Genomic DNA, 25,961 nt, shown 5'->3' on the forward strand with positions numbered 1-25,961 from the left:
CGATACAAGGAAATTCTTTGCTAAGTTGAACACGGCAATTCTGCAGAGCTTCCTTGTGATGTTTATAACACATGCACAGTGCTACAAACTGCTTTCCAGGCCAAATGATATTCGCTGTCTTATCGAAGCCTTATTGGCGTGGCCGGGGACTACATTGTTTCCAGGTCACAAGGTCACGGCATCCATTGAAGCTATCTTGACGTGTAGCTTATCAAAACGCTCGCTTATCACCTCTCTCGGCCAATCAGATTAATTGAAATTAAAATCAACTTAATCCCCGTGTTCGGCTCATTAGTCTCTATTAGGCCGAGTGGATAACCCATCCCGAGTGATGTGCCATATCCTTGGAGCAGGCATACAATCATAAACAGCCCAATGCGTGTAGTACACACACATGCATGCCGATCCATGCACACGCGTACGCACACACGCACGCACGCACGCACGCACGCACACACACACACACACACACACACACACACACACACACACACACACACACACACACACAGACACACTAATTCTACAATGTTTCCATATGGACATACTGACTTACTGATGATAAACCAAAAATATCTAATAAAAGTAGTTGGAAAGACAAGAAAATAGCTAGAAACAGTTGCAAGCAGTTCCTTGCAAATTCCTGCCAAATGCACATCTTTTATTGTAAGAACTGCAAAGCTTTTTAAACTGCTTTTCTTGTAAAAAATAAAACAAACACCAATTCCCTCCCCTGCAAGGACTTTCAACACAAACTAACACCCTTGGCGATGCTTCGACAGCTGCTTCCTTCAACTCAGGACCACTTTGGTTCAACTTTTAGAACTCCTCCAAATTGTACGAGGGGACTGGAAAAACAGCAGGTGGCGCAGGACGCTGAACGAGGGAACCCGGCGCCTGAGCCGGTCGCATGCCCGTCACGTCCGCCGGCCGCAGCATCAACAGCGGTGTGCAGCAGCTGGTGAGCTTGCGAACGCATTAGCGGCTCGTTCGCTCGCCGCATGAGGACATATGAAGGGAATTATGTGCGGGGGAAACAAAGAATGCAACATTTTGTGTAACTGGAAAACCAAAGTTGGTAGCTTGTTGACTTCAAGAGGAAGTTGTCGATTTGTTTTTAGCCCTGTGGCCAGCAGCGCAGGTCCATTGGTCGTAGAGTTTTTGACCAAGATTACGCCACTGCAAGGAAACGTGCAACTGGCATGACCGGTTTCGAGTGACGCATTTCACAGACAGTATGCACGTGTCTATGGGCATAAGACCTCCATGGAAAACTCGAAACCGGACTTTTCCAGGTCATGATCAGAGGCCACACATCATAGATGAACATTAAAGACCCCAGTGCCCCTGCATTCATCTTTTTCCCAAAAGTGCCCGTGTCATGCCTGAGGCCTTTGTTTTGTGTTGAGCTGGTAATTTTTCATTTTTTTTTCATTTTGTTTTATTATTCTTATTTCTCTCTGATTACCACGACCTTGTGATCTACACATGGTCCAAGTTTGCTATCGCGGCCGCAAGTTCCCCATTGCAGTGGGACGTCCGCGCGTAGGCTAAATCGCGCTCTTTCCACCCCTCGAGGCGACGAAACAAACAGCGATATTGCATTTTTAATGGCAGGCAAAATGGGGGCATGCATAATTTGCTAATTCTAATGTGTGCTTGCGGCTCGTTTTGAGACATAAACCATACTACAACGTGTCAAGGCAGATTTGGTAAATGATCATGAAATATTTAACGATAACAAAATGATACCATTAGTCTTATAGGGGCTGCAGATGTTTTTTTATTAGATCAAATCCCAGCTGAGCCACAACGCCAACCGTCAGCGGCGTCGGAAACTGTGGCAAATTACCACGGCGACATACCTGCCTGCCCTGAGCTGATAATTTGGCTGGAAACACCCCTGGAAAGCTCGAAAATAAATTGAACTTAATCAAACAAGTGATATACACAGGCTCCAGGTATCGGCACTTGTGTTTGTGTGTGTGTGTGTGTGTGTGTGTGTGTGAGTGTGTGTGTGTGTGTGTGTGTGTGTGTGTGTGTGTGCGCGCGCGCGCCCGTGTGTGTGTGTGTGTGTGTCTTTGCGGAGATGGGTATATTTGCATCCAATTTAAAAAGCTGGGGATAAACAAGCAGCACCCGATGGAAACTTTTTTCCTGATCCAAAAATAACCGTGTGCAGGTTTCTGACTGCGCTGCCGGAGAGAGAAGTGGGGCTTGGGCTTGAAGACCTCGCTCCTTTCAGAAAGGGCCAAATATTTGGCGCAGTTGGGGACAAGAATGTTCAATGTGTTTGTTCAGTATTTGCACATATATACTGAATATATATATATATATATATATATATATATGATTATACTGTATTCATACGTACTGTATGCTGATTACCCAAGATGTTTTCACGACTGATTGGGAAAATATGTACTGAAACCATGCAGGATATTCATGTGGGCGTGTACTGGCAGGAAATTAACTTTGGACCCTTTTGAGGAGTTCCAGGTTTCAATGTATCAAGTCTATTCCTAAGTGTTTGTTAGTGCTTGTTGGAAGATTAGAGCTGATCTCGGTCAAAGTGGAGGCTTAAATGAAACACGGCCAGATGCAGGTTTATCTTTGGAGTAATGGACGTGGGCCTCCAGGTCGACCTTGACAATAGAGAAGACCAGCACCAAGACCAGACAGGAGCAGCTGACCAGTCCTTCAGTACCTAAGTCCAGGACTTCCTAGTCCAGAACTATGTCATCTTAAATTATGCAACGTCCCAGAAAGGCATTTTTTAATTCTGGATTGATTGATGTAGGATTAGCTCAGTCCTGGTTTAGATGAAACCGTGTCTGGCAAACAACCCTATGTGTGCACTTCCTTCTCTGCACTGTCATTTTTCTAATATTCAATGGTCTACGTTAGCTTGTCCCTTGAAAATAAAAATGACGTCAAATACCTCCTCGGCCTTGGTCTGCTCGAAGGCAAACTCCACGGTGGGCACGGCGAGTCGGTTGGCGAAGAAGCTGACGTCTCCGGGAAGCTGCAGCGAGCTGACGTTGGGGCCCGGGCAGTTCCCGCCTCGCATGCAGCTCAGCAGCTGCCTCTGTGAGAGGAAATGAGAGGAAGGAGGGGGCGAGAAAAGAGAGGGAAGGTGACGGAGGGAAACACTACACCGGTGGGTTTTGTTCGAACCGCTGTGTCGTGACGTGAAAACGTTTCAAATTCCATGTAAAGATGAAAACAATGTGTCGCAAGATCAAAATTGCACGACTGCACTAATTCATCGGTCCCAACCGGGATAGCGACTACCAGTAGGCCATATCAAAAACAAGCACAGTTATACATGTTTTGCGAAGTTGTTTTCGTAGTTAATGGGATGGTAGCGTGCTGTGGGATTATTTCCTCGCAGAAAGTGTGCCGTCGACGGAAAAAGGTTGGGAAACACTGCTCGATGCCATCCCATATGCAAGGTGTGATGAGGAAAAAATAAGTCCGAAAAAAATCAGGCTTGTCACAAGCAATTGTGTAATAAAATGTAGTAAATTTCACTTTTTTGACACATATTTCAGAATAAACACCTCGGATACATAATGAGATGCAACAAGTAGTAACCTATTACATAATGTGGTAGTTATTGTAGAGTGACCCAGGGGCCACACCAAAAAGGACACGCCGCCGCCATGAAATTGGCGTGAAAGCGTCACGTCGTAGATTTGTCGGTTCACACCGGGTCTGTCTTCATTCCGCCCACAACGCCCAAAATCAGCCCTCCCCTGACCCTCCATCACTGAAACGACCAATGGAGGAATGTGTCACTGTTTTTCTTTTCAACCTTTTACTTTTTTTATTTCATTTGCTTTTGGTGTTTGTTTATGAAGGTAGTTTGATTAGTTACGTGAAAACATCCGTGACAGGTGAGTCACAGGGATATTAGATAAAGAGCTATCAGAGAAGCTTCAGCTAGTGCCAGACTTGACAGAGCTGTAGGTAGAGCTTCAAGGCAGTCTGAACAGGTGAAGGGGCACATAAGCCAGCGGGGAGATAGAGCTAACTGTTCGCAAGTGAGTGAAGTAGCGTACAGAGAGCGGGCGCATTATGGCGAGAGACAGAAAAGGACGTGGACAGAACAAAGGAGCCAAGGCGAAACCAGGACGTGGTGTTAACAATAAGGGACGCAAATGTTTCAGACGTGGTTGAGTGCATGCTGATTAGGACGGAAGTGCCGCACGCAACGGCAAATGGCATAGCTGTAGAAAGTTGGGCAGCCGTGCAGCAGTATGACGCTTCCGTGTAGTCAACGAAGCGGCTGCGGCCCTACGAAGGAGAAGACGGGAGGCGCGTAAATTTCCTGGGAGATATTAAAGACGTGAAATACTCAAACAAAGCATGGACAGTGAAACTGCCTGTGCCAGATAAAGATATTGAAATAAACTTAAAATTGTTACAGGGGCGGACACAAGTGTCATGTCATAAAAGACTTTTAAACGGCTGGGAAATAAGCCTCGACTGAAAATGACACTGAAATTGACATTGTCCAAATTAGATAGGCCAGGGTAGAAGGTGAGATGTGAGGGTCGCTTTACAGCTACTTCTTATTTTATTTGTTAGTTTATTTAACAGGGACAGTGAGTATTAATAAACACTGCTCTAAATGTGTCAGAGTTAGCCAGAAGGCTATTTTTCCTATTTTTTTTAGCTCAGGCGGTAGAGCTGGTCATCTAGTAATCTAAACGTTGCTGGTTGGATCCCAGGCTCCTCCTGCTAGCATGCTGTTGTGTCCTTGAGCAAGACACTTAACCCCTAACTGCTCAGGATGGCTGCGTCCATCTGTGTTTGAATAATTGTAAGTCTCCTTGGATAAAAGCATCTGCTAAATGTAATGTTCAAACTGATAAAATTTATTGTTTTATTTGCAAATATTCACTCATTTTGAATTTGATGCCTGCATCATGTTCCAAAAAAGCTGGGACAGGGGCATGTTTACCACTGTGTTACATCACCTTTCCTTTTATACTCAATAAGAATTTGGGAACTGAGGACACTAATTGGTGAAGCTTTGTAGTTGGAATTATTTCCCATTCTTGCTTGATTTACGACTTCAGTTGCTCAGCAGTCCGGGATATCCGTTTTTTTTCTTCATATTTTGCGCTTCATAATGCGCCACACATTTTCAATGGGAGACAGTACCCACACTCTTTTTCTACGAAGCCACGCTGTTGTAACACATGCAGGATGTGGCTTGGCGTTGTCTTGCGGAAATAAGCAGGGACGTCCCGGGAAAAGACGTTGCTTGGATGGCAGTATACGTTGCTCCAAAACCTGTACCATGTACCTTTCAGCATTAATGGTGCCTTGACAGATGTGCAAGCTACCCATGCCATGGGCACTAACACACCCCCTTGCCATCACAGATGCTGGCTTTTGAACTTTGCGCTGATAACAATCTGGACGGTCCTTTTCCTCTTTGGCCCGGAGGACATCACATCCATGATTTCCAAAAACAATTTGAAATGTGGACTCGTTAGACCACAGCGCACTTTTCCACTTTGCGTCGGTCCATCTCAGATGAGCTCGTGCCCAGAGAAGCCGGAGGCGTTTCTGGGTATTGTTGATATATGGCTTTCGCTTTGCACGGTAGAGTTTTAACTTGCACTTGTAGATGTAGCAGGGAACTGTGTGAACTGACGATGGTTTTCCAAAGTGTTCCTGAGCCCACGTGGTAATATCCTTTTCGAAATGATGTCGGTGTTTAATGCAGTGCCGCCTGAGGGATCGTAGGTTACAGGCATCCAATGTTGGTTATCGGCCTTGTGCTTACGTGCAGAGATTTCTCCAGATTCTCTGAATCTTTTGATGATATTATGGACTGTAGATGATAAAATCCCTAAATTCCTTGCAATTGTATGTTAAGAAACATTGTTCTTAAACTGTTGGACTATTTGCTCACGCAGTTGTTCACAAAGCGGTGAACCTCGCCCCATCCTTGCTTGTGAACAACTGAGCCTTTCAGGGATGCTCCTTTTATACCCAATCATGACACTCACTTGTTTTCCAATTAACCTGTTCACCTGTGGAATGTCCCTCAGCTTTCCTAGTCTTTTGTCGACCCTGTCCCAGCTTTTTTGGAACGTGTTGCAGGCATCAAATTCAAAATGAGTGAATATGTGCAAAAAACCAATGATGTTGATCAGTTTGAACATTAAATATCTTGTCTCGGTAGTGTATTCAATTGAATATATGTCGAAAATAATTTGCAAATCATTGTATTGTGTTTTTATTTACGTTTTACCCAACGTCCCCACTTCATTGGAATTGGGGTTTGTAAAACAATACAAGATTTAAATCACATGTTTGAAAGCAAACACATACAAGAAATTGTCAGCACGTATAAAGATTGTCAACCTGGCGCAGAAATGTGAACTGCTGATCACTACCCCGCTACCTAGTCGCCCGTGGGAAAGAGTAGCAGCCAACATATGTGAACTAAATAAACTGAACTAGTAGTAGTGTAGTCGTAGACATGGTAGTAAGTAGACTATTTTTCACGATATACAGAAATAGACTACCTCTGAGGTATGTCAGGCCATACCACGAGGGCTAAGTTGAAGAACATCTTTGCTAGATGGGGCTGCCCAAATTAACTTGTTACAGACAATGATCCCCAATTTTCAGGCCTAGCTTCCACACTGTTATCTAATGAGAATGGTTTTAGACTTGTCACATGCAGCACTCACTACGCTTAAGCAAATGGTGAGGCGGAGAGAGCTGTACAGACAGCCAAGCAGATCCTGAAGTAAAGTGACCCTTCCTTAGCCCTCATGATTTACAGAGCAACTCCACTTCAATCCACAGCCATGAGCCCAGCTCAGCTCATGCTTGGCAGGAAAATCCGTATTGCAGTTTCTACAGTGGAGGCTAATCTGCAGCCCGGAAGGCCAGATGTCCACCACGTGAGACGGATCGATGAGAGGCCCAAACAAAACTATAGGCGGGCCTAAAAGGACAGGAATAACGTCAGACCTTGACCAGATCTGCGGCCTGAGATCATCCTTGCCGTGAAGCTGGACAATGAATGTGGCTGGGCTGGTCCTTAAACAGTGTGACACACTGAGGTCATACTTAATCCAGAGGGATTAGGGAGTACTGCGCAGGAACCGTTGCCATCGGAGACCCCTCCCTAGCGCTCCAGAAACGTTCCCAGAGTGAGGAGATAGATGTGTAGTGAGTGATGGAGGGCTTAACTCACCTGGTCCTGATGCAGATCCACTTCCCATTACATCACATACATTACAATGACACAGACTCCAATACGCACGACCTTCAGTGGCAGAGTTGTGACACCACCAGAGCGATACGGAGAGAAGGTCTAGTACAATGGTTTGCACATAGTGTGCATCAAGTGACAGAATAACCCACTACAGCTGTATAGGTGACTGGTAGTCCACCTAGATCACCTTCGTTCGGGACTGGTTCAGGTTCACAGACTGTTTCATGAAAGACTGAAAATGCCAGTGTTCTGCTGACTAAAGTGTCAGTTGTTAAAGGAGCAAAAAATGTTAAATCCTAAAGATTAATTCTGGGAGTACATTTATGTCTGGTGAAGAAACCGGGTTTAAATAATGGAGCATTTATTTTGAGTGGGACTGCAAAGAGTAATTTATACAGAAGATCAATGTTATCCTTTTGCAATATGTCTTTAAAGACTCGAAGGAAGGGTGATGCTGAGTAATAGTACTATTTTATTGTAGTGCAGAGCGCAAGGTTCTTTAGTGAGTGACGTCAGCTCCTGTGTGTATCAGTCCACGCTGTGCACCTAGGAAAGTAGTCCGATCAAGCCTCAAGCAGTCCAGGTGTTATGGAAATGTTTTGCAAACCTTAGTTATTACATATTGAATAAAGTGACATTTCATCAAGTACTAAAGTGTGACCACTTGATATACAGTAAACCAAGATAGCAATTCTAGTGCATTATACATATTCAACACAAAAAGTTGAATTCCCGCAATACATAATGACCACCACAGACGTATAATGCATTGCATTCAAAGATGGTGTTATTAGAGGTGTTATTACATAATGAAGTCTAAATATATTATATTTTGTCACTTTATTATACAAAATAATTTATTATTTTACGAAATGCAGTGTTAGATCTAAGTGCCAATAATCGTATTGTCAAGTACTAAACAGTCCTTTAATACCTAAAGAGAGAGGGAAGGCAGATGATCAGTGCTGCATGGGGCAGCTGAAGGACGGAGTTATTGTAAGTGATTTATAACAGTGCACAATGATGACAGAGACAGTGCACATGAATCAACCTTTCAGTTTCCACATCAATGTAAATGTGCCAGAGGTAGCTAATGAGCTCATTTCCATGGGGTTGAGGGGCACTCGTAAATAAACACTCGGTGGACAACTTTTTTTCACACACACACACACACACACACACACATAGACCTCCGCACACAACACACACTATAGACTAGTGTTTTTTAACCAACAGTGTGCTGCAAGAGCTCGCCAGGTGTGCCGTGAAAATATTTTGAATTCCTCGTAAAATTGATCGAATGAAAATGACCTTTTGTGTTTCTAGATCAAAATTGCAAGCGTTAAGACCTCCGTTCTTTTGGCTGCTGGGCTGGCTGCTCGCCATTGTCCTTGAGTTTTGTGTTGCAGATGTCCAGTAGGCGTGGTGGGGTCGTCATTTACTGGGAACACCTGGGCCCAGTGTTCCCAGTACTACAAGAGCGCACGCCGTGTCTTCCATGAGAGAAGAGAGGAAGGGGAAACACTGCTCCCTACGCGCCAGGCTCCCCATCCTTATCTTTGTTTTTCCTCCACTCCACTCACTATGACAACACACCAACACTACTGACGGCACTGACTCATCTACAGTAGTTCATCAGCTCGAGTCAGAATAGCAGCTCAGCGCTTCAACTCTTTTGTGAGATTCTGTCGTCAAAGAGTCACTGAGTAAAAAGAGTTGTCGAGAGTCTTGGTTAGTTTGATCTGGTCGGTCTAACACAGGGTGAGTGAAGGAGGACTTAACTGAAGAGTCAGTTTAGCCCTGAGTTGTAAACAACATTTTCACAAGAATAATTTAATTCTGTCAAAAATATTTATTTTGGTGGAATGCAAAGAGTAACAATCACATACAAGATGAATTGTGCCAAACACACATTTTGCCTTGGACTTTAATTTAGTCCTCTGCAATTCTTTTCGGATTGTGAATTGGAGATTGACTCACTCCCCGCTTGTGGGAGTGACTTCCAATTCCTGAGTCATTTCCAAGATTTGTTTACTACAAACGAATCGTTTGCAAGTCTTGCATCCAGCACAGTTCTACACGTTTCTGACGTTTTTAGCGGTGAACGGGATAGTGGTGTGCCGTGGGATTATTTAATGTAATGTAAAAATGTAAAAAATTTAGAAAATGGGGGAGCGATTGGGACAATATTGTGCTCATTGCTCCTCGTATGCGCATTCCTGAAACGCCTCTTCCGTTTGTCACCGAGAAAACAGCTTACAAAAACAACCAAACTGAACCCAGATTTTCTTGTTAGTTTTCACACGGGGTTGACTCCCTCTCTGCACCATAAATAAAAGGAAAAACAGATGTAGGTTTGTGTGTAAACAAGCCATGGAGAAAAGCAAATGTATCTGCTCTCTCTCTCTCTATCCCTCTCCCCACCGCACTATCATCCCAGTGCTCCCATAAAACAAACACATCCCGGCTGTTGTTGCTCTAGGGTCCCTTTAATAAATCATCATTAATCGTTGTATGCAGCTTTGATAATCAGGTTATGATCGGGCGCTTTATGAGGTCTACAGACGTAGTGCATTTTGTTTGTTAATTGCTATTGCTTTTCCATTATTGATAAGGGCATCCTGAGTAGCAGCCCACTTCAGTATCCAAGCACAGCTACATTTTGATTGTAACTAAAAATGGCAGATTTGGAGAAGAAGAAAGAAACTTGCATTTTGTTGAGGGATGAATAAAGTATCCATCTATCTATCTATCTATCCATCCATCCATCCATCCATCCATCTATCTATCTATCTATCTATCTATCTATCTATCTATCTATCTATCTATCTATCTATCTATCTATCTATCTATCTATCTATCCATCCATCTATCTATCTATCTATCTATCTATCTATCTATCTATCTATCTATCTATCTATCCATCCATCCATCTATCTATCTATCTATCTATCTATCTATCCATCCATCCATCCATCTATCTATCCATCTATCTATCTTGTACTGTCTCCAGGTTTTTCCACTGATGGTACTTAGCAGTTTAACTTGAGTACTGCTGGGTGATCTTACCCCTTCACGGGTCATCTTTTGTTGGGCTATTTTTAGCTTTCTCAGCGGTGAGAGACACACTTTGTGCTTCGACAGATGACGGATTCATTAGTTTTGAGATCGGCCTCTGCTGTGCTGTTTACAAAACTGCTGATTAATAGTCAGTCTCTTAGACACACTCCATTTCCAGTGCTCAGTTGACTCTGAAGCACTTAAAAGCATCGGACCCCCGTGGGCGCACTGAACCGGATTACCCTCTGCGCCTGTTCTGTTTGCTAGGCTTCACTTTATTTTTTTGGCTGCTCTCCATGTTGCATCCTTGACTTCTCCTTTAACTCATGATGGTTTGTCCGTAGTTTGGCAAAGGATAAGGCGGAAGTTATGTTTTGCCGCTTCATTAGGGTGACTACATTTTGAAAACCCCAAACCCAGACCCTTAAGTGTACCACACATTTGGCACTCTGTTGGTGGGAGGGTGGCCTGACACACACACACACACACGCACACACACACACACACACACACACACACACACACACACACACACACACACACACACACACACACACACACACACACACACACACACACACACACACACACCCCTGAAAGCAGCACACAACTCAAATTGAGTGAGTTGCTGTGTTGATGATGATGCCCACTTCTCAGGTGGGATCTTCGTGCACGCTCTTTTCTGCTTGCCTCTACACAATATAAAAAAGATATGTAAGTGCTGAAAACAAGTATAATATTATTATTATAATTGTTCTCAATTATGTGGTGAATGTTGAAAACCGGGACATTTTAGTGTTTTCATATAAAAAGTAAAACACAGAGTAAACATAAGGAAGCGCAATCACACACGCAAACTATGCCACCGATTATGATTGCTTTGAAATGAATTGAATTAGAATTTTGTGCAATATATCACTGTAACAAATGCTGGTCTGACCAGGGCCTGACAGTGCCGTCCACACACCCAAGAGCTATTGAGCAACTACAAAAGCCGGTGTACGTATATTAAATATACAGTAGGAGCCAATTTGAGAGGGCAGCTGGAACATGACAGGGCCCAGGCAGATCCGTGGCTTGGGCGCGGCTGACCCATACAGGGTCACTCTCGGGTCCCTGTTGGCTCGGAGATTGCCTGTAATGATATCCCCCTTGATGACGTTATCCACGCACCAGCGCCTGGGAACGCCCCCAGGCTGAATTTGTGGAAAAGCAGTTGCAATACTTTGTCTGTCCACCAGCAGTGGTTCAAAATGTAAAGCAACTTGTGTATACGGGATAATCTTGTGTTTGTTAAATGAAAGATATACACGTTTTGGAATCGCAACAAATGTAATTGCAATACTTAATCTATCGCAAAAATGACAAATACAAATAAAAAACAATAACAAATATTGTATTTTTTATTGTAGATGTATTTATTTCATTTTACGAAGTTTATTGAATGAAACAAAAAATCCCTGTGCGGTGTCCCAATGCGACTCCGTGCCTTACGAAAGTTGGAACAAACGTTTAAATTATGTCTTGTAGATCTCATACGAGTGAAGATTCAGTAACTGGATTGATTATTTCTCGCCTCAAATTTGTTCAGAAACAAATTTAAGTGGACTGGTTAGGTGAAATACAATACAGAACTCTTGCTGAAACCCTGTTGGATGACGTGACGTCAGTGTCACTTCAGAGTTCCAGTGCACTGCGAATACAAGCAGAAGAAAAGCACTTGACAGTATCTAGTTCTTGGGGAAATCCCCAGGTCCTAGTTCCTCTCAGGGAGTCCCCACAACTGTATGCTGCAAAAACGGAGCATTGTATTGTGAGGTCGCAGGTGATTCCCATCCCTATTTGTCCCCAAAAGGAGTGGGAATATATATAATATATATATAATTAATATATTATATAATTATGTATTTTATAATTATGTTTTATATGTCTCTCATGGCCGCAGTACACCTTTTTTGAGTGACTACCGAAGCAGGCTATATATATATCCTTGGGCTATCTCTTTGTTTGCACTTAATGGCTGATCTTTGTGTCACCCAACAGGTCTGGAAGCCCCCACACCTAAACCATGCATGCAAACACAGACCCATTGACGAAAATCTCCACAATCCAATGGAGCAATCAACTCTTTTTTCACTGAGAGGTGAAAAATCCCACCAGACCAATGGCCCCCTCTGTATTCCCCCTCTCTGTAAATATTCAGTTTACGATCATACAGGACTTCTTAATAATTCTTAATAATTCTTAATTAATGGTTGGGGATTAATTCTATAGTTGGCAACTAATCTGTGAAGTAAACCATGGAGTTTATACTGTGTCACCAGTAAAACAATCTTGAGTGTTCAGAAGGATCCATACACTGTTTAGTCTCTTTAATGTTTGTACAAATTATAATTGTATCTCTGGTGTTGATTTTATTCTATTGACTTTTATGTATTCATTTTTTATATATTATTGTGCCAATGTTGCTTTTTGGAATTTAGATAATGAATCCATCAAAAAAAAGGGGGGGGGGGGGGTGATATAAAAATAAAAAAAAGTTGTGATATTTCACAATAAGTACAATAAAATTAGATTCGAAGACCCTAATTTTGAAATCCAAAGGCCTAAGACTAAAACCTATTAATCCACACTCTTGGCCACTATAAAAATAAGGAAAACCGCTGTTTACATCATCTGCCAGTAGTCACTTTGATGTATCAAGTATTGCATTGCATACCTGTTTTATCTTGCCTCTTAGTACATTGCAGTGTTTGTCTTACAACACTGTGTCGGTCTTGCCATTCAGTATGACACGGCATTGTTGTGGCCCACGAATATTTCAGATGTCCATTATCAAGTTGACTCACTGTCATTATTCTCTGTATTCTATTTTGTCTTTCAGGTAAATTCTTTTATATTATTTATACTACACAACTCCTTTGCATTTTAGATTTTTTTAACTACTGTTTTTAAATACTCTTTAATTGCTCTTTAAATATCATTTTATTTTAATTACTACTATGCACTTATTTTACTTATTATATAAAGTTGAGTTGGCTCTGAGACTAAGAATCTCATTACCGGTAATGATGCTTGCATTATTATCAAGTATTTGACAATAAACTTGAAACTATAATTATATAGACCTCGTGGCATGACAAAGTTATTGAACTTTGTAATTTAAAAAATCTAAACAAAAAAACAGCTTCTATTTTGAAATTAACAAGCTGTGCAATTTGTAGATTAGAAAAAAGCATTAAGACCTGTTGATATGTTCCGATCAGGCCAAATTTTGCAAAATAACAAAAATAAACTACAGCAATTATTTGATTAGCTTTCTAGCTAGCTCATCAACTATAAACAGTAAAACAAACATAAGGAAACACAATCACACCATATTTCTGCCTCACAACTCAATGCAAACTAGTGTTAAGTCTCCAAAACCAGTAGAACCATCTTAATGCAGATTAAGGGGGTCAAAAATAGCTTGCCCACTTTGGCTTTGTAAAATTGCTTTGATTTCTATGCTTTAGTCTGTATATATTAATTACTGATTCTGAGACAGACTATTCAAGGGACCTTCTCAGGCGTTTGAACAGTGGTCTATTTAAACTTTTTATATACAATATATTTAATATTTTATACGACCCAAGGCAGTGGTGAACATAAGGAAAGTTTTCCACTTTGTGTCCAAGAGGTGAAGCGACCCATAAAGTCAAGTGAAGGAGACGTGACGTTATTACCTGGCGGTGTTAAGCCAGTGGATAGCGTTTAAATATCAAGTGCATAATCGATGTCTTGAGGACTCCACTCACCTACGGCAACACAACGGGGTGACAGCGTCGCACTTGACCGTGATAGTGGACCCCTATCGTGACCAGCCTGTCATTTTAATGATGTGCGATCGTAGCCGGGAGTGGAGGTGTAGACAAGGGGGTATGATGGAGGTGGGCGGGGGGCAGAGGAGGGAAAGTAGGTAGCGGGGAGAGTAGGTCACCCACACAAATCAATATTTCATTTCTTTGTCAGCTGTGATAAGGAGATTGTGAAATCAATGTTGTGCCCAAACCCCTTGCTACATTGCAAATATTGCCCAGTTAATGAATTTAGTGCACTCAGCCCCTACTGTCCCAGGCCCTTAAGTTCATAGATCTAATACATTTTGATCGAGCACGGCTTGTCTCCCCACAAATGACCTTACATGAGCTGCTGTCGCCTTGTCCTCTCAGAGTGAGGTGATAACAACTATATAATTTGAAACATATCTGCAGCTTTTAATGGTCAGTCACCACCAGCTAACCATGTTAATGAAAATGAAATGGGAATGATACGGAGGAATAATTGAGGGTCATGAAAAACGTTTCCTATTTTTTAAATCAGAGTTTGACCCATCCCGAAAAACTAGCAAACAAAAATAAATTAATAAATTAATAAATAAATAGACACAATAAAAAATAAATAAATAAACCAGTTTATTTACCCTAACCCAGTGTACATTTAGACTTCATTACAATGAGTGCCGACCCTAAACTGTTTTGTATATCAGTTATTTCAGGGGCGACTGGTATAAATGGGCAAAAGGGGCAAAGCCCTCCCCATATTTTTGAGAAAAAGATGAGAAAATAAGTTTTAAATACCCTCGTACAGCACATATTCCATTCAACATCCTCAAAGTCCATGTCAGTAACCACCTTGAAAAAGATTATTCTGGTGAAAAAGTTTGAAAAAAATAAAAAAAACGCAGGTTGAAAGTAATGTGGGTTGAGGCTGGAAGCGTCCTATTCCTTCCTTGCCCCAAGCGCTTCCATATCAGCCTGATACAGCGTCGCACTTTGCATGAATTACAAAATGACACCCGCCCGATGTGTAACACATTGGCGCTAAAACATTGACTTGAACACATTAATGCCGTCAGTTGAATAAATGAAGCGGCGTGGGCAACATGTTGCGGCGTGATGAAAGGTTTGGCTCTGAATCTGTGAAACAAGGGTTTTGACTCAGTTCAGCCTGCGTGTCTGGCTGCAGGTTGACGGTGTGACTCCCGACTCGTGAGTCGTTCCTTTGGATTAATTCACAACAAACTAATCCATCGCGAGTGGATCACTGCGCTGAACGCAGGGGGAAAATAATGTGTCAAGGTGGAGAATTCAGAATAAAGTGGCCAGCGTTAGCAGCCAGCATCAGCCATCTCTACATTTTTATATTTTTAAGTTTAATTTATTTTTATTTAATTTATATATATATGTGTGTGTGTGTGTGTGTGTGTGTGTGTGTGTGTGTGTGTGTGTGTGTGTGTGTGTGTGTGTGTGTGTGTGTGTGTGTGTGTAACATGATCAAATTAAAAGTGCATCACAAAAAGTGTCATGAAACACGACAGAAAATAGATTCAAACAAAAAAGAGTGGGAGTAAGAACAAAAATAAAATGTATAAATAGTAAATAATTAATAAATATAAATTAAAAAATAATAATCAAACATAATGGACATACAAAAATGAACATAGTATTACATCATCCGAGTAGTTTTCGCATACTATTAGACGCAAATGGATTAAGAGTATGTCTCATATGTCGTCATTCATGTTGTTGTTAAAGCAATTTTTTATATATTTTATTGTTTATTCATTTATTTATGAACGTCGTTATTGTCTTAAGGCATTTACCTCATTACATGATATGTGCGAAATTGTAATTGTTGTAAACACGTATTGTTATGCTTTGTCGATGCAAGAATTCTTGTCATGGCAACAAAGTAATATTGAATTGAGTTGAATTGAACTGAACTGAATTGAGTTGAATTCAATCGAACTGAACTGAATGGAAGTGAATTGAACTGAATTTAATTTAATAAAAGTGAACTGAATTGAATTTATTTCCAGAGAGAGATGTAGGAATGGGGATCGGATGAGAAAAAGACAGAGAAATTGGGAATATTAATCAGGGGAAGGGAAGAAATGTGCATCACCACTCGAACTGAAATGATATATATTGTGTAGTCATATATTTTTATGTATTCACAATTAATATATAGTTGTGTTGAATTGAAAGCAGTTAAGTTGCTTTTAGCATCTTAGAAGTTTATACTGTATCTATTTTTGTTACCTTTGACAACCAAAATTACACGTTTAAATAAAGTGCAGCTTAAGTTTGCTATGAGTGTACTTAACGAGAAAAGACTATTAAGTTAAAAATGCAGACTTTGAGCACAATACAGCCATATGCACACTGGCAGAAACTTAAGGACATGCAACTACGTCCTGGTCTTATTGAGTGGGTGTTGGACTACCTCCTTGGGAGACCACTTTATGTAAGGATCCAGTATTCCAGGTCAGATAAGCATCTGAGCAGCACTGGAAACCCCAGGTAACTGTTCCCTAAACCTTCCACTTCATTCTCTATACCAAGGATTTCCAACACAACACTGTCATTTGAAAACAGCCACAATCCAACAAAACAACATTCAGAATCACTTCATTTGAAGGGGGTATACATAAGCATTCACAACACCTACGCACTACATGACACTTGACATAAACATACACAACCAGTTATAAATGTTGGTTCCACCTGGTCATAAAGGGTAATTAAGGGTTATTAAGAAAGACTAAGCATAACACAAACACCCTAACCCTAATTCACACACAGTATACACACAAATGGGTAATAGTAATGGTAATGGGTAATTTTAACACACTTTATGAACTAAGAATATACTTTTAGTATGGACAAACTTATTTATTCCAACTTGGGAATTTGGGGAATTTTTTTAAACATGTGATTTTTTGATTCTTATTTTTTTTAATAACCCTATCCTATCCGGTGAATTCTTTGCAATTCTAGAAAGAGGATAAAAGCTCAATTTCAGGAGCTTACGCATTCCCGTCTTAAATCTTGTACACTCACACACAGCGGTAGTGTCTGGTCTTTCTATCGGCGACGTAATGCTGAGAATAAAAAAATGCAAGCTCAGCTTTAAATTGCTTTCAACTGCCGTTTCACAAATGCAGGTTGTGTTTACTTTGCACCATAGAGTGCAAAGTAGTAGTTATTGCAATGCACAATTAAGAGCAGAATTTATTTATACTGTATGTTATATATTATTTGTATATATAACTGGATAGTCTCTGAACTACATCAAGTAAGAAATAAAAAACAAAGTATTTAGCACTCACAGTGAGTTTACCCACTACTCTTTCGTAAATATTCTTCAAATTATCAAATCATCCTGGAGAGAGAGAGGTGTTGAAGGAGCAGACTTTCCATTTTAACTCCTCTAGTAAATTTAAAAGCAACATTCTATCATTTTATTCTACTAACACAGTCCAACTTTAGTTTACAAAAACATCTGTTTCAGGATTTTTATTTGTGTATATCTGGGCATCTGGGCTCCAATGCTCATCATGCCCAGCGAGGTGTACAGCAAATAGGCATACTTAGTGAGCTGGAAATAAAGGAGTGGTGAGCTTGATATATGATAAGTACTTTTACTTTGAATACTTTAAGTAAATTTACTGTACCGTAGGACTGGATTGGTCCTCCAACCCCACATCACACCTTTTAAGAATCCACGGTATAAGGCCAGAGACTCCAGAAAATGGAGAAAAAAAGTGAAGTCATCAAATGACAACATAATGAACTAATTTATCTGAAAGTGAGGTGGTCTTTTCATAAAATTATTGGTAGATACAGTGGGTCAGAAGTAAGCAGTGCACAGCACATTTCAAAAATGATGAATACCTTGTTTCCACCTCAATAAAATTGGATAAGCTTAAATAATACTGTATGTCTACTTCAGCTTTTTAGAATTATTATTATTGTGTGTGTGTGAGAGAGAGAGAGAGAGAGAGAGACCTGCATTTTAGTCCACATCCTTATATGTGTATACAGTATATATATTGTGGGGTGGTTAAAGCAGCCACACATGTCTTGGGTCTAGGTATTTGGGCCAGGAGTGGCTGTATGCCTGTTGCTTGTCAGAGCAATCAACGAGCAACAGGCAAATAACCCACCCCAACACATACGGGGGAGAGCCTCTGTCATGAAATGTGTCCATCTGCTCCAGACTCGTTTCATCTTGCCCACTCCCTACAAAAAAGTTATGTTTGCAACGTCTCAGCCTGTCTCTGTGTTGGATATATATATATATATATATATATATATATATATAACAAAAAAAAAAATTACAATTAAAATATAAAAATGTAGAGATGACAATTCAAATTTGAATTGCCAATTCTACATTTTTATATTTTTAATTTTAATTTATTTTTATTTTTTCCGCTTATCTGTATAGATCTTTTTAACAGCAACATTTTCTGTTTTAAATGTAGGTTATCTATACTTATCTCTTTATACACTGTCTACATTTTTTAACAGACTGTTAACTGTTAAACTGTTCTATTTTTTATCATAGGTCACCTTCCCTCATTTGTAGGCCCATGTATATTTTTGGACTGCAATAATTCTGTTTAAATTTTCTGTTTTCTTGTTCTTGAGAAAGTTTGTCATTTTTGCAGTAGTTGTCAGTGTGTGTGTGTACTCTGTGTGATAGTACGGCGCGGCCGTGCGGCGGCGCGACTGGTGTTCAACCAGCCAAAGAGGGCACATGTCACTCCGCTGCTCATCGAGCTCCACTGGTCACCTGTAGCTGCTTGGTCACCTGTAGCCGCCCGCATCAAGTTCAAGTCTCTTACGCTGGCCTACAGAGTGATTGCTGGGAATGCTCCCGCCTACTTAAGTGCTCTTGTAAGAGCACATGTTGCCCCCCGGATGCTGCGCTCGTCAAATGAGCGTCGCCTGGCTCTGCCGGCCGTACAGCCACGGCAATCCAGGCTATTCTCATTTGTAGTTCCACGTGGGTGGAACGAGCTGCCAAAAATGACCAGAGCAGGGACCTCCCTCTCTGTCTTTAAGAAGCACCTGAAGACCCAGCTCTTCAGTGAGTACCTCCTGTCCTAACCTACAATTACTTAGCACCACCTTGCAGTATTTATTGTTACACCAATGTTGTTGTTACACTAATCTCTGTCGCAATGTAGCTTGAATGTTATTCTCCCTTGTAAGTCGCTTTGGATAAAAGCGTCTGCTAAATTACTAAATGTAAATGTAAATGTAAATAGTAACCACATTTTAACATAGTTATTCTGGAAGAAAATCTCCAAATGGGGCTTTAATTTTATTCCACCCTTTTATATTTTGTGCAGTTTCTAAGGTTTTGAACACATAAAACGTGTATGTGTTGTGTGTATTCTCCCCACAGAGGGCAACAAATCACATGATATATTCTTCATTGTGAGTAATTGATCATACAATTGCAGCGTGTTTTAAACTCAGCCCTACAGTGGATTGGCCCCCGGAAAGAGACAGATACGGAGAGAGCACTTAGGGAATGGCCATTGATTATTCCTAGCTAAAAAAGCAATTATGTATATGCAGAAGCCATAGGTTATAAAGAAATTAGGCTGTAATCTGTCTTTAATTCATTCAGGCTCCGTCTATTAACTACCCATGAATCTCCCCGCATATCTACTTCAACTTCGACTTTTAACTTTGAGCCTGTTGGAAACATTTTCATCAGGAATGGCTGGCCGCCTATCCCATCTTGTTCCAATTTCTAAATTATTGCCCAAAGGACTCGCCTGCACCTGTTTGGCCCAAAAACAGGGGAATTTGTTCACTGCTACGTTCTGTTAAACTGTCTCTAAGTACTTTGAAGCTATTCTCTAGCTCGTTTAAAAGTGGTGGACTATAGCTACTTGGACATAGCATGTTTCTTTGCTTAAATTGGTAATCCACTGCTAGCTAGTGAGGTGTCTGAATGAGGGCCCCAGGTTCTCAAGAATCTGAGCCCATTGTATAGTGATTGTATGGTATATTTACTAACGTATGTTACTTTTAATTTATTGCTTCCATGTCATACGGAGAATGACAATAACAACGTGTCTATTTAGAGGCCTTATGGGAGAGGAAATGTGGAGAGGCTTCCAACTTGGTCAGAAGAGGAAATGTGTAGATTTATTTCTGACATGTGCTGAACTGTGACCAATGTATTGTGACCAGATGGTCTACATGATCTCCGTACTCGTATAAAGGACAAGTCTTTTACTCCATTCGAGAGAGAATATATCTGGCTCCTGTTCTCTCCCAGACCGTCCATGGCAAGTCTGGTTTGATGCTGAATTTTTGAAATAAAACTATTATTTTAAGCAAGTCAGCGTCAGTGGAGACTCCTTCTTCATCAACACATCAAAATCATCCAGAAACAACATTAGCTACTCTGATATAGCATGTTTTGTTGCTTCAAGTAATCTGTAAAAGGATTTTGTTAGAAAATATCACCTATTTTGTACTTCTTATACTTCTTTATACTTATTATAGTTTTACATATACATTCATTCAGACGCTTTTGTTCAAAGCAACTTACATGAAACCATCAAAGCCTACATCAATCATTGGACCACCTGTTTCTAATTTCAGCCAGATACAAGTGCATGATGACTGTAAGGAATCAGAATAATAGTTGTGTTATTAGTAAATATATATATATATATATAATTCCCCAAAATATGTGCAATATGATGTTATGATTATTATGATTATTATTATTATTATTATTATTATTATTATTATTATTATTATTATTATTCTTAACCTGTACTGTCAGCATGCTGGCCATACAACACAGAGTAAATGTTTGCTATTGCATCTCAAACAGAGTTAGTCTGCAAGTGGAGTTCAACTTCTCAACCTGCAATGCAACGCTTTATTCATTCTTAAATGATCAAGAACTAATCCATTAACTCTGTCCTGTGGATAACCTGTAGGATGACAAGAGCACCGTTTTTTGTGGTGTTTTCAAGGCCCTCCAGCACAGAGAAACAGAAGACGGGGGGTTGTAAAGACCAGTTTATTGTGGAGAGTGCGCTAGCTTGAATCAGCCCAGGAGAGGACGGAACATGTCATGACACAGGCTCCTATCCTGAGTGTGTGTGAGGACGGGGGTTTTAACCCCCACGCCCGGCCAAAGGTGCATAACCCAGTCCCAGGGAGCATGAGGAGACCCCGCACCCCTGAGGTGCACACATACAACCCACCCCCAACTGCAGGCACAAGACGCAGCCGTAGGTGTAGTTAAACCGCGGGCGCCAGTCATGGTCCCGGAGCCAGGCCCCACACGACAGACCGACACCCACATATTTAGTTAATAGGTTCAGTCTTTCAATGCACAGGATTTGAGTTGTGGATAGTTGCGTTCAGAAGACACCTAATAATAGAAGATTATAACCTCAAATCAGAGTCTAAACGTATACAGAGAGAGATAAGAAGATATTAAAGATCTCACTCTTGAGGATATTACTCTTGAAAACCAGCCTCACTGTAAAAACCAAATTCGCACACCAAAATAATGCAGACAAAGCTAGTGAAGTTAAGTTTGAGTCAATTTTGTTTATAAATCTCTTAATCACAGCGTGAGTCTCAAAGGGCTTAACGGGCTTACATTTAACAGAAAAATGATAAAAATAACTGGCAGCTCTAAGCCTCTGGCCAAGCGAAAGGGAACACTCAAACAAAATAGAATGGTCCTTTTTTGGAGTGTACGGAGGGTGATATCATGGTGAGTCCTTTAATATACCAAGTTCTGGGTTTGGCTATTTCAGCTACACCCATTAGTAAGGGGTGCGTAAACTCAAGCCTACAGCCATGCAATCTTCTGAAACATTTGCAGTAGAACGGGTCGTAGTAAAGCGCTCAGTAACTTTCAACGTGGCTTTGTCATAGAATGCAGGGGTGGAGTGGGACTCATTATCAGCCCAGTTTCATGTTGCTCACCAGCCCACTTCAAGGGGGGGGGGGGGGGGGGGGGTATGGTCCATAATGGAAAAAATTGACAGTTTTAGCTCTTTAGCTTTGAGCGTCTATCGAATGACCTCTACTCAAAATAGAAAGTCCAAGACCTTTATCAAAAGGCCAAAGACTAGATCCTATGATTATATAGACCTAGTTTGAGTGCTCCCTTAAAAAAATAAGCTATTGAACTTTGTCTTTGAAGTCAAGTCACACTTTTTTATAAAGCGCATTTCATACCAGGGCAACACAATGCGCTTTACAAAGGAATCAAGGAACTAAACTGTGCCAGACCCGCCCGGTCTGTTTGACAGTCACGTCTGGCCCATGTACGTCAAACACAAGAACACCCCTCAAAAAAGAAAGAGAGAAGGTAATTGTCAGCCGGTCATTACAAAAGAATGCCCCTGAAACAACAGCAACAACAAAAGCAACAGTGACAACAAAAACGACAATGAAAGTAACTCCAACCACAGTAGCAACAACAGCAGCAGCAACAGAAAACAACAAGAGCAGCAACAACATGCAAAGAAGTCACCAGAACCGGAAGTGGTAGTTCTGAAACCTGAAAGTCACTCAGGTTAAAGATGGTTAAGTTGAGGTATAAGGTTCAAGATGTTTACCAATACCAGCAGCGACAATAGCAGCAACAAAAACAGCAGCAATAGTAGCAGCAACAGCAACAGCGCACAAGCGAAGACGTCTCTCACCGGGACCAGAAATATCCTCACCTGTATTGAGTCAACATTGTGTCCCATCGCATCTGAATGCACAGCAAAGACGTCAAAGGCGTCGTTAAGTTACGGGTCAAGATTTCATTCAGACCTCGGCAGGGAGATCCTTTTGACCCTCTCTCTCTGAAAACACACCCTTCTTATGATCCAAAACAACAACAACAGCAGCAGCAATATCAACTCCAGCAGTAACAACAACACAAAAAACACCAGCAAAAAAAAGACGACAGCAACGCACAGGCAAAGACGTCACCGGAACCGGAAGTAGTAGCTCTCACCGGAACCGGAAAAGTCACGCAGGTTAGAAATGGTTGAGTTGAAGTAGAAGGTTAGAGAGGTTTACCAATGCCAGCAGCAGACAATAGCAGCAACAAAAACAGCAGCAACAGCAGGCAGCAACAGTAGCTAAAAAATGTAAACAATGGTTTTATGTTTACATTACATTAAGCAGACGCTTTTATCCAAAGCGACTTACAATTGTTCAAACATCGACGGATGCAGCCATCAGGAGCAATTAGGGGTTAGGTGTCTTGCTCAAGGACACTACAGCATGCTAGCAGGAGGAGCCTGGGATCGAACCAGCAACCTTTAGATCACTAGACCACCAGCTCTACCGCCTGAGCTACCATCCCCATTTAAGGTTGTGCAACATGTCGATTAGATCTCAGAGGCACAAGTGTTCTCTTTCATATGACAAACAACATCTGTCTGCAATACTCTTCTGTAGTTTCCAGTCGTTCAGGATCTGGAGGGCTGCTCTCATGTCCTATCAGCACCAAGTGTTTGGTGTGAGCGGGCCGTGCTGGTTTTTATCCAATGGGGGCTTGGGGGTGTGTCAGCAGCAGTGTGTGTGTGTGTGTGTGTGTGTGTGTGTGTGTGTGTGTGTGTGTGTGTGTGTGTGTGTGTGTGTGTGAAGTCAGCAGCGGCCCCCTCTTTTTCAAGACTCTTTATGGAAAACCAAACTTGTTTTTATAAAGAAAATAGTTTCATTTGAAAAAAATCTTGTCATTGATTAAGCTGTTGTTTTAAACATATTTCAAATTAAATCATGTTTTCAATATCTTTCAGATGAAATTGTCACATTTAAATTCAACAAAATGTAATCACATTCCTAAATTAATGACTTATGGTATTTAAAAATAAAAATGAAAATAAACTAGTCCGTTGGTATTTATAATACCAATTTGGCTACCCATCTCACAGTGAAAAAACAACCATGTAGCCTATAAAAATTTCAATAACTGCATTAACCATCGAAGTGAAGTCTAATTATAGAACAGTCTTGAAACAAACCTGACTGAGAGAGAGTTAAAAAGAGGCAGTGTTGCAATAAAGCAGGAGTACAAATTGGCCTGACCCGGCACCTCAGATGTGTCATGGTAAGACATTCGACTCTTCCTCACAGAGGTCCTCTGCCTCGCTGTGTTCACTCTCACAATTGTCACTCCCGTGTTCTGGTTCCAGGAGCTCCTCCCATAGAAAGCCATCCTCGCTGCCATCCAAGGCATTCGATATGCACCATGTCTTGAATCCGTCGATGACGCCCTCGGGGGAAACTGTATCCCATGCTTGGAGGATCAATTCGCACAGCAGACGCACTGCAGGCTTCTGAATTTTTCCAGCGGCGTGAGTGCGTGATTACCAGACAGGGATCACTGGGTCTGGGATTGCATCTAAAACCCCCATGCTCCTGCTCTTCCCCCACACTGTCTGCCCCACACAACCTTGAGCCGGTCCAGTACAAGCTCGCTCGCCATCCGGCCCTTTTCCTGGCCGCGTATGATAATGCCAGCTGGCATTGCCTTTTTAGGTGCTTTCCTGCTTTTCAAAACCGCCTACGGGGGTAGTTTGGTGCTGCGAGGCACGGCAACATGACAGTGATTCAGCTCCTCTCGTTTCCAATAGACTTCACAATGACTAATTTATCACCTTTCTTGTGTACAGTGACAGATGTTGGCATGTCAAAATACACGTTGCGTTTGATCAGCATTGCCTATCTCATCCAGGCGGTATGAATGCTTTTTCCCTTAAGTCAATCACCTAGCGCTGAAAAGACAGTAGCTTCTCTCTGAAGCCTGAAGGTAAGCACTGGGCAAGACTTGTCTTGGTCGCAGTGATAGTCCATTATGCCGCATCAGTCTTCTACACCAGCCGAGGCTAGCTTCGAAGTCGGCGGTGGGTATGTTCAGCACTTTGGCGATTGCCAATACCTTCATCGTTACGGTTTTCAGTCAGGCATTCACACACACTTTTTTTGTCAATCTCGTGGAATCGGCCGCTTTGAGGACGGCAGTAAGAGACGGTTTGCATTTTTAAGACAGTCTTCTTGTGGGCGCCATGTTTGAACATTACAGTCTGTGACACCATATTTCTTAGTTGCTCGGCATCTGTTCAATGACTCTGCTGCACTGATCACCGTGATCTTAAAAATTGGCGTCACATCTCCTATTCAGCTGTTGGCGTACTTGGCAAACTTGTGAGGCAGTTTGTTTGACTCGTTCACTGTGTCTCTCCATTTTCAGGCTACTGGCACTGTAGACTAATTGTGAGGGACAATGGCTCGCTATAGTCAGGAGGGGAACACTAGTTTTACAGATATTTAGCGCCAACTGTTGTTGGGTATTGACACCCCCCCCCACACACACACACTCTTTGAAAACTAAATCTTGTCTTTGAAGAAAAAAATATATTTTCCAATTGTAGGCAGCATGCAGTCACACAGAGAATATCGTGGGCTTTGTGCGAAGACTGATGGACGTAACGCAAAACCAAATGTCACAAGCGCGGGTTGCACCTGGAAGCCGTTAACAAGTTAGCAACATGCTAAGCTAAGCTCCAGCTGATTAAGCGTCTGACTGAGTCAGTCACACTACGGCGAGTGCAAGTGAGTCTGACACACTGGAGCTGGAAGACCCGCCTGCTTCTTTTAAATCAGCCGTGTTGGAGAACTACGACAGCCATGGAGAGCGAGTGGTGGGTGGGGCGAGGACGGTGTGTTGTCGTTGTTCCACAGTTGTAGGGTACTGTACGTGTGCGGAAACAGATTAAAACACTCCACCTAATGCACACCTTTTATTCTGTGCAAAAAGT

The 25,961-nt window shown here is 41.5% G+C and overlaps 1 protein-coding gene across 1 annotated transcript in view; it reads right to left on the reverse strand.

Moving 5' to 3' along the window:
• The window catches only part of naaladl2 (N-acetylated alpha-linked acidic dipeptidase like 2), a gene marked incomplete at both ends in the record, with an annotated part of 245,690 nt that overhangs the window by 75,646 nt on the left and 144,083 nt on the right, over positions 1-25,961 (reverse strand). Inside the window, one exon of the mRNA XM_080004472.1 lies at positions 2,942-3,088. Within this exon, the coding sequence (XP_079860598.1) occupies positions 2,942-3,088 (147 nt within the window). The remainder of the gene's footprint in view (positions 1-2,941; positions 3,089-25,961) is intronic.

This window comes from Zeus faber (assembly GCF_960531495.2).
Source record: "Zeus faber genome assembly, chromosome: 1".
Classification (NCBI taxonomy): domain Eukaryota; kingdom Metazoa; phylum Chordata; class Actinopteri; order Zeiformes; family Zeidae; genus Zeus; species Zeus faber.